Source organism: Rhagoletis pomonella, unplaced genomic scaffold, assembly GCF_013731165.1.
Source record: "Rhagoletis pomonella isolate Grant_MI unplaced genomic scaffold, Rhpom_1.0 Rhpom_scaffold_00005, whole genome shotgun sequence".
Lineage (NCBI taxonomy): Eukaryota > Metazoa > Arthropoda > Insecta > Diptera > Tephritidae > Rhagoletis > Rhagoletis pomonella.
This window is the reverse complement of record NW_023458559.1, coordinates 74,447,787-74,459,650: the sequence shown is the minus strand read 5'-3', so window position 1 is coordinate 74,459,650 and position 11,864 is coordinate 74,447,787. Positions and strand designations below refer to the sequence as shown.

General features: G+C 36.8%; 3 protein-coding genes across 3 annotated transcripts; all 3 read right to left on the bottom strand.

Moving 5' to 3' along the window:
• Positions 1-3,300: 3,300 nt before the first annotated feature.
• On the bottom strand, positions 3,301-3,969 carry LOC118740250 (glycine-rich protein DOT1-like). Its single transcript, XM_036471747.1, has 2 exons — positions 3,872-3,969; positions 3,301-3,593 (listed from the first exon to the last, which is right to left on the bottom strand). Exons 1-2 carry the CDS (start codon positions 3,923-3,925, stop codon positions 3,384-3,386), a joined length of 264 nt encoding a protein of 87 aa, XP_036327640.1. The 5' UTR covers positions 3,926-3,969; the 3' UTR covers positions 3,301-3,383.
• Positions 3,970-5,956: 1,987 nt separating this feature from the next.
• LOC118739978 (glycine-rich protein 23-like) lies at positions 5,957-7,185 on the bottom strand. Its single transcript, XM_036471481.1, has 2 exons — positions 7,106-7,185; positions 5,957-6,268 (listed from the first exon to the last, which is right to left on the bottom strand). The coding sequence occupies exons 1-2, from the start codon at positions 7,157-7,159 to the stop codon at positions 6,056-6,058; spliced, it is 267 nt and encodes an 88-aa protein (XP_036327374.1). The 5' UTR covers positions 7,160-7,185; the 3' UTR covers positions 5,957-6,055.
• Positions 7,186-10,964: 3,779 nt separating this feature from the next.
• Positions 10,965-11,457, bottom strand: LOC118739977 (glycine-rich cell wall structural protein-like). The gene is made up of 2 exons (XM_036471480.1): positions 11,357-11,457; positions 10,965-11,249 (listed from the first exon to the last, which is right to left on the bottom strand). The coding sequence occupies exons 1-2, from the start codon at positions 11,408-11,410 to the stop codon at positions 11,034-11,036; spliced, it is 270 nt and encodes an 89-aa protein (XP_036327373.1). The 5' UTR covers positions 11,411-11,457; the 3' UTR covers positions 10,965-11,033.
• Between the last annotated feature and the right edge of the window lie 407 nt (positions 11,458-11,864).

The window sequence follows — 11,864 nt, the reverse complement described above, 5'->3', positions numbered from 1 at the left end:
AGTACGCAGCCCACTAAAAAAGTTAATGTTAGAATACGCATTTTTTTACAAATGAGTCTTGCTTAACTTCACTGGACCACAGCTGAAACAAACTACTTGCCCACGCGGTCATCACACGCGCTTTATATAGTTCAGTTTCAGAACTAATTATTTTTTAAAAGATAAGAGTATTAAGGTACGATACAAAATACGAACGGTTCACGCATGAATATGTAATGTAATAAATTAATTATGATTTAATAGGACACGTGTTTTTGATGTTTTGATATTCATACAATACATAGTATATTGGCTTACTACGCAATTCATCATAATAAATAATTCTTGCAAAGAGGTAAATATTTTGCTAATTAAATAGTTAAATTTTTGTTTTTTTTTTGCTACGGGCTCGAATTAATGGCATCATTAATTGTAGCTCGAATTTTTGGTTGTGCTTATAATGTAAGCTCGATTGTTGGAAAAACGTCATAACTAAAAACAAAAATAAATGCGGGAAAAGTTTTTAAAAGATCTCAGTAAGATTTTTCCTCCTTATGTTTCCAGATTATTATGATATTCTTTCAACAAGCGTCTGATATGTATCCTGATAACAGTTATACGCACTCAAAAATTCTATTTACTCAAAGAGGTTTTTGAACTTTGTTTACATATCGCGAACCGTCTTCAAAAGAGTCAAAACTCAAAATAATACGTTCGTTCGAAAATGCGAAAAACTATTTTGTAATTATAACATAAATTTCCTCCAGCTTTTGCTGAAAGCTAAATAAAAGCTCTGTGTACATTTTTAGCGCATAATTTCAAAAATGCTAAATTTTGAGTTGTGACTCTTTTGAAGACGGTGTGCGATATGTATAAATGAGTTTTTTTCAACCGTAATTTGAGTTTTGCCCTAATAATTTTTTACTTTGTTTGTCTGCTATGTATGTTCGAATCGCCACAGTAGCACCCCATGTACGAATGCCCACTTAGGTCTATAACAGAGGTGACGATGTTCTGCGCATCCCGTAATTTAGTGTGACGGCATTCGTAAAGGAGTCTCTGAATGTTCCAAAACAAAACGCGCAGTGCCAACAGGAAGACACCTTATGCTTTAGAGCTGAGCTCTCGGTGCCTATTTTGAATAAGCATCTTTCAGGCGGAATCTTTTGTTGTTTTAATTCATCTTATGCTTCATATATTCATAGTACTATGAATATGCCATCGACCTGTATGCAGAGATAAACTTACGTAGACGAAAAAATTTATTACATACCTTGATATGTACTCGTACACTAATATCCGCTTTCTGCCACGTCACAAGGCTATCGCAGGCATGAGCAAATAGTCTAGGCAGAGAAGCAGAAGAGCAACAACTCCAATTTCCAAAAAGAGCGCTCAAGAACAGGAGGAGAGAAGTGAACGAACAGCACTGGCTTTGCTTTGCACTAGGAAGATAAAACCAACAGACAGGTTAGGTTAGGCAGGCTAGTCAGTGCCTAACTTCATGAACGGCTGCCCAATACAATCTGCATGAAAAGTAGGGATCTTCGGGGTCACTATGAGGTTCTCAAGCCACTCCGCTATCCGGCTCACAGACATTATGCTACCGAGATTATCCTTCTACAAGCCCATCAAAGTTAGAAATCCTGAAAGGGACTGCTATGAAGCGATAATTTCTATGATAGACGAAGGATCCCAAGTATGGTATACCGACGGATCTACGATGGACAACTGGAGTACTGGAGCAAGTGTACCAACCAGATTTCAGGCGAAAGTCTTCGCAACCGAAGTCTGTTTTTGCGATTGTCTTCGTAGAAGGATAAATGGGGACATAATTAATATTATGTCGGATAGTCAGGCAGCGTTTAAGGCCTTAGGCTCATTTAGAACAACTGTAAAACTCTTTTGAACCACCTGTGAGCCCACAATAGCGTAACGTTATGGTAGGTCCCGGGACATGAAGGATTTGAAGGCAACGAACGCAAAACGTGTGGACCAAATGCGCGTTCATCTTTTCTGGGGTACATGTAGAGGATACGCCGCAGAGCTACTTAGTAACCAGAAAGAACTGCTGCCCACCAGCGGAAGTCAAAGGAAATGATACAATCAAAGAGATTCGTAGCTCCTTCTAGGAGGAACTCCGAAAGGCTCCTTGAACTTAGTCGGGATGGTCTTAGATCTCTTACTGGCTATCTGACAAGACATTGAAAGTTAAGGTACCATTGACTGCAGGTTGTGATGAGTTTTGAGGATAGAAAAAAAACGAGCCAACCATTCCATTCCGGCCTTAGATTCGAATCCAGTCTAGTTCGTCACTCACTGATTAGAGGTGCGTACTACCACGCCGTGGGACCTGGGTTTGATCCTTGATGTGAGCAACATTTAAATCATATGGAGATTTTTCTAACAGTGGTCGCTCCTCGGGTGCCAGTGTCAAACATTCCGAGTGTATTTCTACATTCAAATAGCTTCTCATAAAAACCATTTGCCGTTCGGAGGCGGCGTAATTTTTTAGGCCTCTCTATTTGTATTATAGCATACTACCCACACCGCAACTTTGAGAAGAAGCTCGGCCAAACACTTAGCAAAAGTGTAAGCGCCAAAATATTGTTAATATTATGAATACTTGGAAGTATTTACGTATAACGTCACCAAGAAAAAAATAACAATTTCTTTGACCGTCAAGCGTTATTAAAAAATAATCACCAAATTTTTAGTCGCTGCATCCAGAGTAAAAAATTGGGATCGTTTTTTTTTTTACTTTATATCATCTAAAATTCTGATATTATAGTATGAGTGTCGTTGATCTTTTGAAGCTAAAAAGTGAAAAGGGAATTCTCACTTCAAATTATTTTTATGTAAATTCTTTGGTTACCTGCCCAAACTGGTACATGTATGTATACTTAACAGCCCCTCTCTCTCTCTCTATTAATTTTCGGCCGAAGAGACACCTTCCATTAAAAATCTTCTGTTTGGCCTTTTTAACCGACTTCAAAAAAAAGAGGAGGCTATCGATTCGTCGGAATTTTTTTTATGTTTGTTACCGCATAAATTTGGGCCACGTTAACCGATTACTAGAATTCTATTTTTAGAGGAAAGCTGGAACCTCAGGTGGTCTCATACAAATTTGGTTTAGATCCGATCATTGGATCATGAAGAAATTAACGGTATTCTTAAATTTTCATATGAGAATTGAAGTCGGTTTTGTTTTTTTGCTTAAAAATTAATTGTTTCCTTATCAAGACTTTAGAAAATGTAACAAAACATGTTGTTAATAATTTTAACCTCAGTTTTTTTAAACTAAAATAAAGCAATCAATTATCGCAGTTTTTCTAACATTCACGGCTTTAATTCAAATATCTCAATCAAAGATTTTACAATTTCACCTACTCCCAGAGTTTCTTTTACTTGCCACCTTCTCCACCTGCTTGTCCGCCGGCTCCAGCTCCTCCACCCATGTTAAATCCAAATCCAAAACCGCCACCAGCACCAGCGCTACCACCACCTCCGCCACCTCTTTGTGCCTCACGACGATAACGGCCTTCTATGCCTTTATTTCCGGATGGATGAGGCATTGGGGCCGATTGTGGTCCGCCCTGAGCCTTTGCAGAGTGCTGAAAAAATAAGACAGTAGTCTATCAATCGATGGCAGTTGACGAGAGCAGTGTTACATCCGCGGGAAATTCAAATAGTCACTGACTTTCCAAATTGCCCTCGTAATTTTACTAGTTAAAAATTTGAAATTAAAGCAATCGTAGTAATCCTTCCGTGCACAGATTCGAAATTTGGACTTGCTCCGAACTTGTATACTTAAAATTTGTTTATAGTGCGGTGAGGATATTTTTATACTGATCAGAATATTTTTTTGTTTTACATTTTAAATTCCACTTACCAACATCACTGCCAAAGCGCAGCAAACCAAAGCGATTACTATAAGACCTCGCATGATTTTAGAACAACTTCGCTATAATTCCTTCGATTGAATACTAGATACTTGCCAAATTATCAACCAATACTCACTATTTATAGTTAGTACTGCTTTCAAATTGAAATTTCTCACATTAAAAATTTTAATTCATAAAAATAATCTCATGCAATAATCGGATGTGCGCATATTTTCATTCGACATGCAATGCAAAATTTATTTTTGACGACCAAAAAAAAATTCGATGATATTTTGTGATAGTGATAGCAAAAAGTGATAAACAAAAGCGTTAACAAATTAAACAAATTTTGTTAATTTTTCATACCGATAGGATTTTTTCTACAAGAACCTATAGTTTTTCGGTTTGTTGGTAATGCATAGAAAACCGGTTCGCCGGAGGAAAATTGCAAAAACCGATTTCTTCAGTCAATGATAGAAAAATTACTCGCGTCTGAGTTAAGATAGTTTGTCTCACGGCACTGAGTTAGCACAAAGTTAAGATATTTCATCGTGTTGAGATAGTCTTTCGAACAGCCTTCAAGATAGGATAGATCGATGGCTATCGACCAGTTGAAATATAGTAGGCCGGGGTCATCGATATAATAAATTTAGTTTTTTTTTATGGAAACGCATATTGACGTTTTTGCAATTAAACAAATTAATTATAAAATCGGAGGTTTAGCTCATGGCATTTTCCGTTCTATGAACAAATTTAGAATTTCCATTGTCCTTTTTTATGGCACAACTTTTTCTATTACTTAGATGTTGCTCGGACCAGAGATCGCTGCTAGGTCCTATTGGGCGGAAGTACGCGCAACCTATCCCTCTATGTTTTCAAAACTTCACGATCTTTGTTTGGAATCCATACCGCCCCCATTGATACAGATTCAAAGCTGTCCAGACACTTGAAAAAACTGTTCCCCAGTAATATAAATCGCATGTTTCGTAGTCCAACATACCATTACTTAATCTTAAGTGATAGCCAGCCGGTACTGAAGAATTTTTCATTATTCGATATCAAATCCTCTTTAGTATTAGATCATAGAGGGAAACTTAACTTCATCGATTGGTACAATAATATCGGCGTGATGTGGGCACCAGACAGGGATTCCAACTCTTTTAACTCGAATTCCCCCAAATTCCTGAACCAATTCCCCTATGGTATTCCACCAAAATAACTTTTACTATTTAAAGCACTTCATTCAATAATTATTATAATGAGATAATAAGGACAATATTTTTTAATAATATATAAAACTATTACTTCGGAGTATATTGCGTAAAGCCTATCTGTCGTATATGTGCATACACATGTATATCAGAAATTTCTAGAAATTTTTGTAATTGTCTGCAAATCGCACTAAAATCAAGAGAGGATTTATTTTTAAATAGTTGTTTTGTAAAATTTAAAGCATTTCCCCGATTTCCCCGTTAAGTTCATATTCCACCAAAATCGGGGAATTCTGCCCTGGTTGGCACCAGACCACAAGGCTGCAGAGGAAACGCTCTTGAATGCCAGAATTTCTACTGAGCCTGAGTCATTTTTAGCAGTAGGTCCAAATATAAAATTTCAAAATAAATTAGCGAAATAGACAGAAAAAGGCACTAGAAATTGCAAAAAAGGCTAAAGAAGGCACTAAAAAGACAAAAACCGAAAAATTATCAAAAAATACATTTATTTGAGAAATTTTTATTTAAAAAGAGAAAAACTATGAACTAGTTTCATCATATGGAAATTTTTTATTTTGAATCTTTGACTATTTTCTCCTTACGAGTTTTTAACTCACAAAATTTTAATCTCTATACTTGTAGTAACATTGAACCACAAGATACATTTTGATTTTGAGTTGATACAATATCTTAAAAAAGACAACATCAAATGTGTATATACGGAATCAGCGAAAGCTAAAACGTGTACATTCTTTGTAGAATATGCTATATCTCTTTAGCAGAAAAAAGGCAATTTCCATAAAATTCGTTCCCTGTTAATGAAGAGTTAAAATGTCCCAAAACCCGTTTTTAACACCTCCAAATCTAAATAAAAAGTAGTGCTTTTGGAAATGACAATTGTTTATTTTTCGATAATTTATTGTTGTGTTTCAAATATTTTAATCAATTTTTTTCCAATTTTATCCGTTATTGGTGTTTTTGTTAATTGCCACCTTGACCACCTGCGCCTGCTTGTCCTCTAGCTCCACCGCCCATGTTAAATCCAAAACCGCCACCAGCACCAGCACCACCACCAGCGCCACCACCACCGCCACCTCCTTGAGCAGCACGACGATAACGACCTTCTATGCCTTTATGACCGGATGGATGAGGCATTGGGGCCGATTGTGGTGCTCCCTGCGCCTTTGCAGAGTGCTGAAAAAGGAATTTTGGAAAGTCAGTTGAATGCTTAATGTATGTAAATTAGGGTGGTACAAAAATGCATGTGGAAAAAGTAAAGTCGGAATTTTTATGCTCTCACTCCCGAGGATTGTTCTATACCCAAAAAAATATACCCCTGTTTTTTTATTTAGAAATTAAAGAATATTTAGAGGTCGCTCAAAGCGCTCAAAGTTTTCCATGTATTTGTATATGGGGAAAAACAACTTTTCGTAGAAATAGCATAGAATTCTTAGAAACCAATATTCTTCGATCGAAACGCTCTGCTTCTCTGCAGGAGATTCCCAGTAATAATACCCAATTGTCTATTTAACAATTTTTTCATCGTAACTATAATTTATAGGTCTGCCAAAAACCCACAAAAACCCCGAAAAATGCAATTAGAGGACCAATAAAAAATCGTTTGTATTAAAAAATGGTTAAATAAACAATTGGGCATTGTTATTGAAAGTCCTCTGAAGAGAACCAAAGCTTTCCAATCGAAAAATATTGATTTTCAAGAATTCTATACCATTTCTACGGAAAGGCGCTTTTTTTCCCATACAAAAATACATGGAAAACTTTGAGCGCTTTAACCGACCTCTAAATATTTTTTTATTTCAAAATGTAAATAATAGCGGTATACTTTTTTCGATATAGTACAATCCTAGGGGATGAGAGCATTATCAGACTTTACTGTTTTTGGACCACCCGAATGTACATACATATGGATTCGTTTAGAAATTGTGTACTTCAAAACTTGGTAGAGCGTTCGGATATTTTGTATCCTTATGAAAATATATATTTTTTTGTTGAAATTCTTATTCCACTTACCAACATTACGGCCAATGCGCAGCAAACCAAAACGATTATTGTTAGACCTCGCATGCTTTCAAAAACCTCTTTGGTAGACTCTCGTCAACTCAATACTACTTGCCGAGTGGTAGACCCACACTCACCTTTTATAGTCCTACTTTCAATGCAAAGTTTCGCAATGTGAAAATTTAACTCATTAAAAATAATCTCATGCAATAATCTTATGTGTGTGTGTGTGCGCATATCTTCGATTGACACGCAAATTTATTTTCGGACAACTACAAGATTAGTTGATATTTTGTGATAGCTCTGAGATAAACAAAAGTATGAACAAATTAAATACATTTTGCTAATTACACAATATGGATGACACAAGCAAAATAATGCCTTAATTGAATGCAAGTTTTAATCGGATGTTATTCATATGAACATTTTCAAAAGCAGTTATTTTTATTAATGTAATTACACCTAACTCTTTGTTTACACGGCAGATACGTTCTATAGAAAACCGTGAAAAAAAATCGTTTACAATAATACATGCGACCTATGGTAAGTTATGCCGAATTTCCACTAGGCATTGGAATGACAAAAAAGTGTTAAAAGAATTAAATGACTATTTTTTAAAAGTAATGATATTAAAATTTCTACCATTTAATGCCTAGTGGAAATCCAGCATTAGGCGATATGTTCCACAACTTAAAAATTCAATAAATATTTAACTAGCCATAACTGACCCTAACTTCAAAAAAACGCGAGCAACATTATTTTCATAGCACATGTAGATGAACTTTGAAAAAAAATGCCTGGCGTTTTTGGTCAGTAAAATATAACAAAGAAAATACCCGCGAAAATAGGATCGACACACACTATCTATTTGTCGATTTCAAAGCCGCTTTTGACAGCACGAAAAGAAGTTGTCCTTATGCCGCGATGTCTGAATTTGGTATCCATGCGAAACTGATACGGCTGTGTAAAATTACGTTGAGCAATACCACGAGCTCCGTCAGAATTGGGAAGGACCTCTCCGAGCCGTTTGATACCAATCGTGTGATTTCTTTAATCTGATGTTGGAGAAGGTAATAAGAGCCGCAGAAGTGAATCTCTCTGGCATAATACTTTACAAGAGCGTACAATTGCTGGCATATGCCGACGACATCGACATTATCGGTAAAAACAAGGGCTACCTACGTCTGTTCTGCCTTCTCGGGATTAGATAGAGCAGTAAAGCGAATGGATCTGGTGGTGAACGAGGACAAAATGAAGTATCTCTTGTCATCACACAAACAGTCAAAGCATGCGCGTCTTGCTACCCACTTCACAGTTACAAGTTTGAACCAAGTAGACGACTTCCTTTATTTGGGAACCAGCATTAAAACCGAAAATAATGTCAGCATGGAAATCCAACGCAGAAGCACTCTTGCCAACAGGTGTTACTTTGGACTGAGTAGGCAATTGAGAAGTAAAGTCCTCTCTCGTCGTACAAAGATCACACTCTAAAAGTCACTCATCATGCCTGTGCTGGTGTATGGCGCGGAGGTATGGACAATGAAAGCATCTGATGAGGCGGCTCTTGGAGTTTTCGAGAGAAAGATTCTGCGAAAGATTTACGGACCTTTACGCGTTGGTGATGGCGAATATCGCAGACGATTCAACGATGAGCTGTATGAGCTTTACAACGATGTAGGCATAGTACAGCGAATTGAAATTCAGCGGCTTCGCTGGCTAGGTACAAATGTCGTTCGGATGGACAGAAACGCTCCTGCTCTGAAAATATTCAATGCGGGCCGCGATGCTGGTAACAGAGGAAGAGGAAGGCCTCCTCTGCGTTGGAAAGACCAGGTGGAGAAGGACTTGGCTTCACTTGGCATTTCCAATTGGCGTCAGTTAGCACAGAAGAGAAATGACTGGCGTGCTGTTTTGGACTCGGCCAAAATCGCTTAGGCGGTTATAGTGTCAATAAAGAAGAAGAAAATATAACAAAATCTTTTACTGGTAAAAAATTATCACCAATTCCAATTATAATTCATTCACCTCAAATTTCACAAAAACAAGTAATTTTTAAGCAAAAAACAAAACCGACTTCAATTCTCATCTACAAACTTAAGATTACCGTTAATTTTCTTTATGATCCAATGATCGGATTTAAACCAAATTAGTATTAAAAATAGAATTATAGAAATCGGTTAACGTGATCCAAAGTTATGCGGAAACGTACATAAAAAAAATAAAAAATATTGCGACGAATTGATAACCTCCTTTTTGTGAAGTCGGTTAATAATAATTTCAAAATCAACTTTTACTTTACCGAAATTTTTATTTATTATGAACTGAACTTAACACAAAATAAATATTGTACTGAACCAAATGTTATGTTCAAGTTGAAGTACATCGATATAAACAAAAAAGTGATTATAAACTTCGGGTATTCCTCGTAACTCCAGGAATACAAAGTAAACAAGCCTTAACAAAAAATTCGTTTAAAAATTATATTGGGTTATTGTTATTTCAAAATCGTGTATGCAGTATTCTAGCCCATTCAATTCTAGTCTAATAAAGTTCAAGTTTCAAGTAGCTAAAAATTACCGTTGGTTTTTGAGATTTCTTTTTGCTAGGATGCTGTACATTTTCTTCTTATTAAAATAGATTTTGTTCATGCGAAAGAACGACAGTTTCTAAAAATTCAGAAATCGAAATAACGCCTTTTAAGTTTTTGGCCGGTTATTTTCTCAATCTTCAAGCCGTCTTTTGTTTCATTTTGAAGGATTCTTGTTAGGTTAAGTTGACGCTATGTATCCACTACTCAATGGCCAATCACAAGTTACAAAGGCGGCTAATATTAAGCCGTGGTTATAATTTGTGACCCAATATTCGTGAATCTAAGCCTCGCGAAAGCTAAGTGTTGGCATCAGTTGGCACACAAGAGAAACGACCAGCGTGCTTTATTGGACTTCGTCAAAATCGTTTATTTGATTACAGTGGCAAACAAGAAGGAGGGAAAGTGGTGTTTCTACTTCACCATCCTCCGAGCAACTTCGGGTTGAGGTTTTTAGTCTCACAGCGAAGGAAAAATAAGCAGGAGCTGTGCTTTTGTAAGCATAAGGAGTTCCTTTGACTGCTACTGATCTACACTGGGCCAGAAGAGCTTTGTAATTGACCATACCGTAGTTTTCCCCAAACGTTCGCTAACGTGACACGATGATCCTCTGTCAAAGAGTAAGTTTAATCAGTGACGTTCCATGTCCGGTGATATCATTGAAAGGTAACCCTTTCCAGCTAACTCGCCAGGGATGTAGTTTTCCACAAGGTATGGTTGAAAAAAATTGAAAATATTCCCACGCAATCAACAGAGAGGTCTGCCACCATCTGTCCAGTCACGAGGTAACCCTCAGTTAGGCCAGGGTTCTCATTTCCGCTTATCTATCTGTTCTTATCTGCGGACAAAACCGTATAAGACGCAGCTATAGATGTTTGAGCGGCATGGGATAGGTTAAATTTTGTCGACTTGGGTTACCCAAAGCGACTAAACAAAATGGTAGCAATAGTTTTCACAATAAGATAGCATATCCTGATACTAATACAAATTAAGTTACTCTGTGTAACACTACATAGTTGAGTTTTTATATGGGGCCACAACCAGCGCAACAACAAATACTAAAACTCCTGAGAGGTAAGTCAACCCTAAGTAATTGTGTTTCACCTCAATACAAAACAGTTGTTTCGCTCGGTTAGGGCTTATATAGACGGACACCGAAGCCAAGTGGGCAATATTTTAAAAATTTTGCTAAGTCAAATCATGCACTTTTTGTTATGCGAAACAAGAAAATTTCCAAAAAAAGTCTTTCAGTCGATTATTTACACAAATGAAATCCTTAAATAATTCTCTCTGTACTGCTCTGTTTTATTGCATTAAATATTTTTTCATAACTTCCTTTAGCACATTGCTTTACTAATGGCCTCCATGGCCACCTCCACGTCCGCCTCCTTGAGCGCCGCCACCCATATTACCTCCCATGCCAAAACCCATACCAGCACCGGCGCCAGCGCCGCCATCAGCACCACCACCGCCTCCTTGTGCAGCACGACGTGCACGACTTGCAAAGGCACTAGTGCCAGGCATTTGCTGCATTGGAGGCATCTGCGGCATTTGAGCGTTCGTCGAATGCTGGAAAGAAAATATACTTTATGGTAAGTACTCCATACCATGAAGAGGCATATAACTTATGGAATAGTTATCCTTTATTGAATCCTCGTCAAAATATGCCTACATACCAACATCACCGCCAAAACTGCGCAAACCAAAGCGACCAAAGTTAGAGTTCGCATTATTTTCGTAAAAATTGTTTTCTCACTTTCTGGGATTGTAGTCAATTCAGCACTACCTGTTGAATTTGTCACCACAGTGACTTTTTATAGTTTTGCTTCTGCATGAAAATTTCACATAATACAGATCTAATCTTATTAATTGATATAAATGCATACAAAAGTTTGCTTGCACTTTGTTATTACATATTCTGCAATAATTTGAGATAAAGTCAATTGAATATTTTCTAACTAACATGCAATCCCGCATTTAATTGCTTAGTTAAAAATATAATAAAACTTTTTCGATTTATTAATATTCTAGCAAATATGTATAGATGGGATGACAATATTTTTCAGTATTTGCCCTGTACAATCTTATATATAAAAATATGTGCACGTTTTTGGTGTGACCTCATAACTTGAGTACGGCTTCACCGAATTCAACCAAATTTATGTGGCATATTCGATCTATCAT

Coding starts and splice junctions, on each gene's coding strand:
- LOC118740250 (XM_036471747.1), bottom strand. CDS start 3,925: ATGCGAGGTCTTATAGTAATCGCTTTGGTTTGCTGCGCTTTGGCAGTG. Junction 3,594..3,871: donor GCGCTTTGGCAGTGATGTTG/GTAAGTGGAATT, acceptor TTATTTTTTCAG/CACTCTGCAAAGGCTCAGGG.
- LOC118739978 (XM_036471481.1), bottom strand. CDS start 7,159: ATGCGAGGTCTAACAATAATCGTTTTGGTTTGCTGCGCATTGGCCGTA. Junction 6,269..7,105: donor GCGCATTGGCCGTAATGTTG/GTAAGTGGAATA, acceptor TTCCTTTTTCAG/CACTCTGCAAAGGCGCAGGG.
- LOC118739977 (XM_036471480.1), bottom strand. CDS start 11,410: ATGCGAACTCTAACTTTGGTCGCTTTGGTTTGCGCAGTTTTGGCGGTG. Junction 11,250..11,356: donor CAGTTTTGGCGGTGATGTTG/GTATGTAGGCAT, acceptor TTTTCTTTCCAG/CATTCGACGAACGCTCAAAT.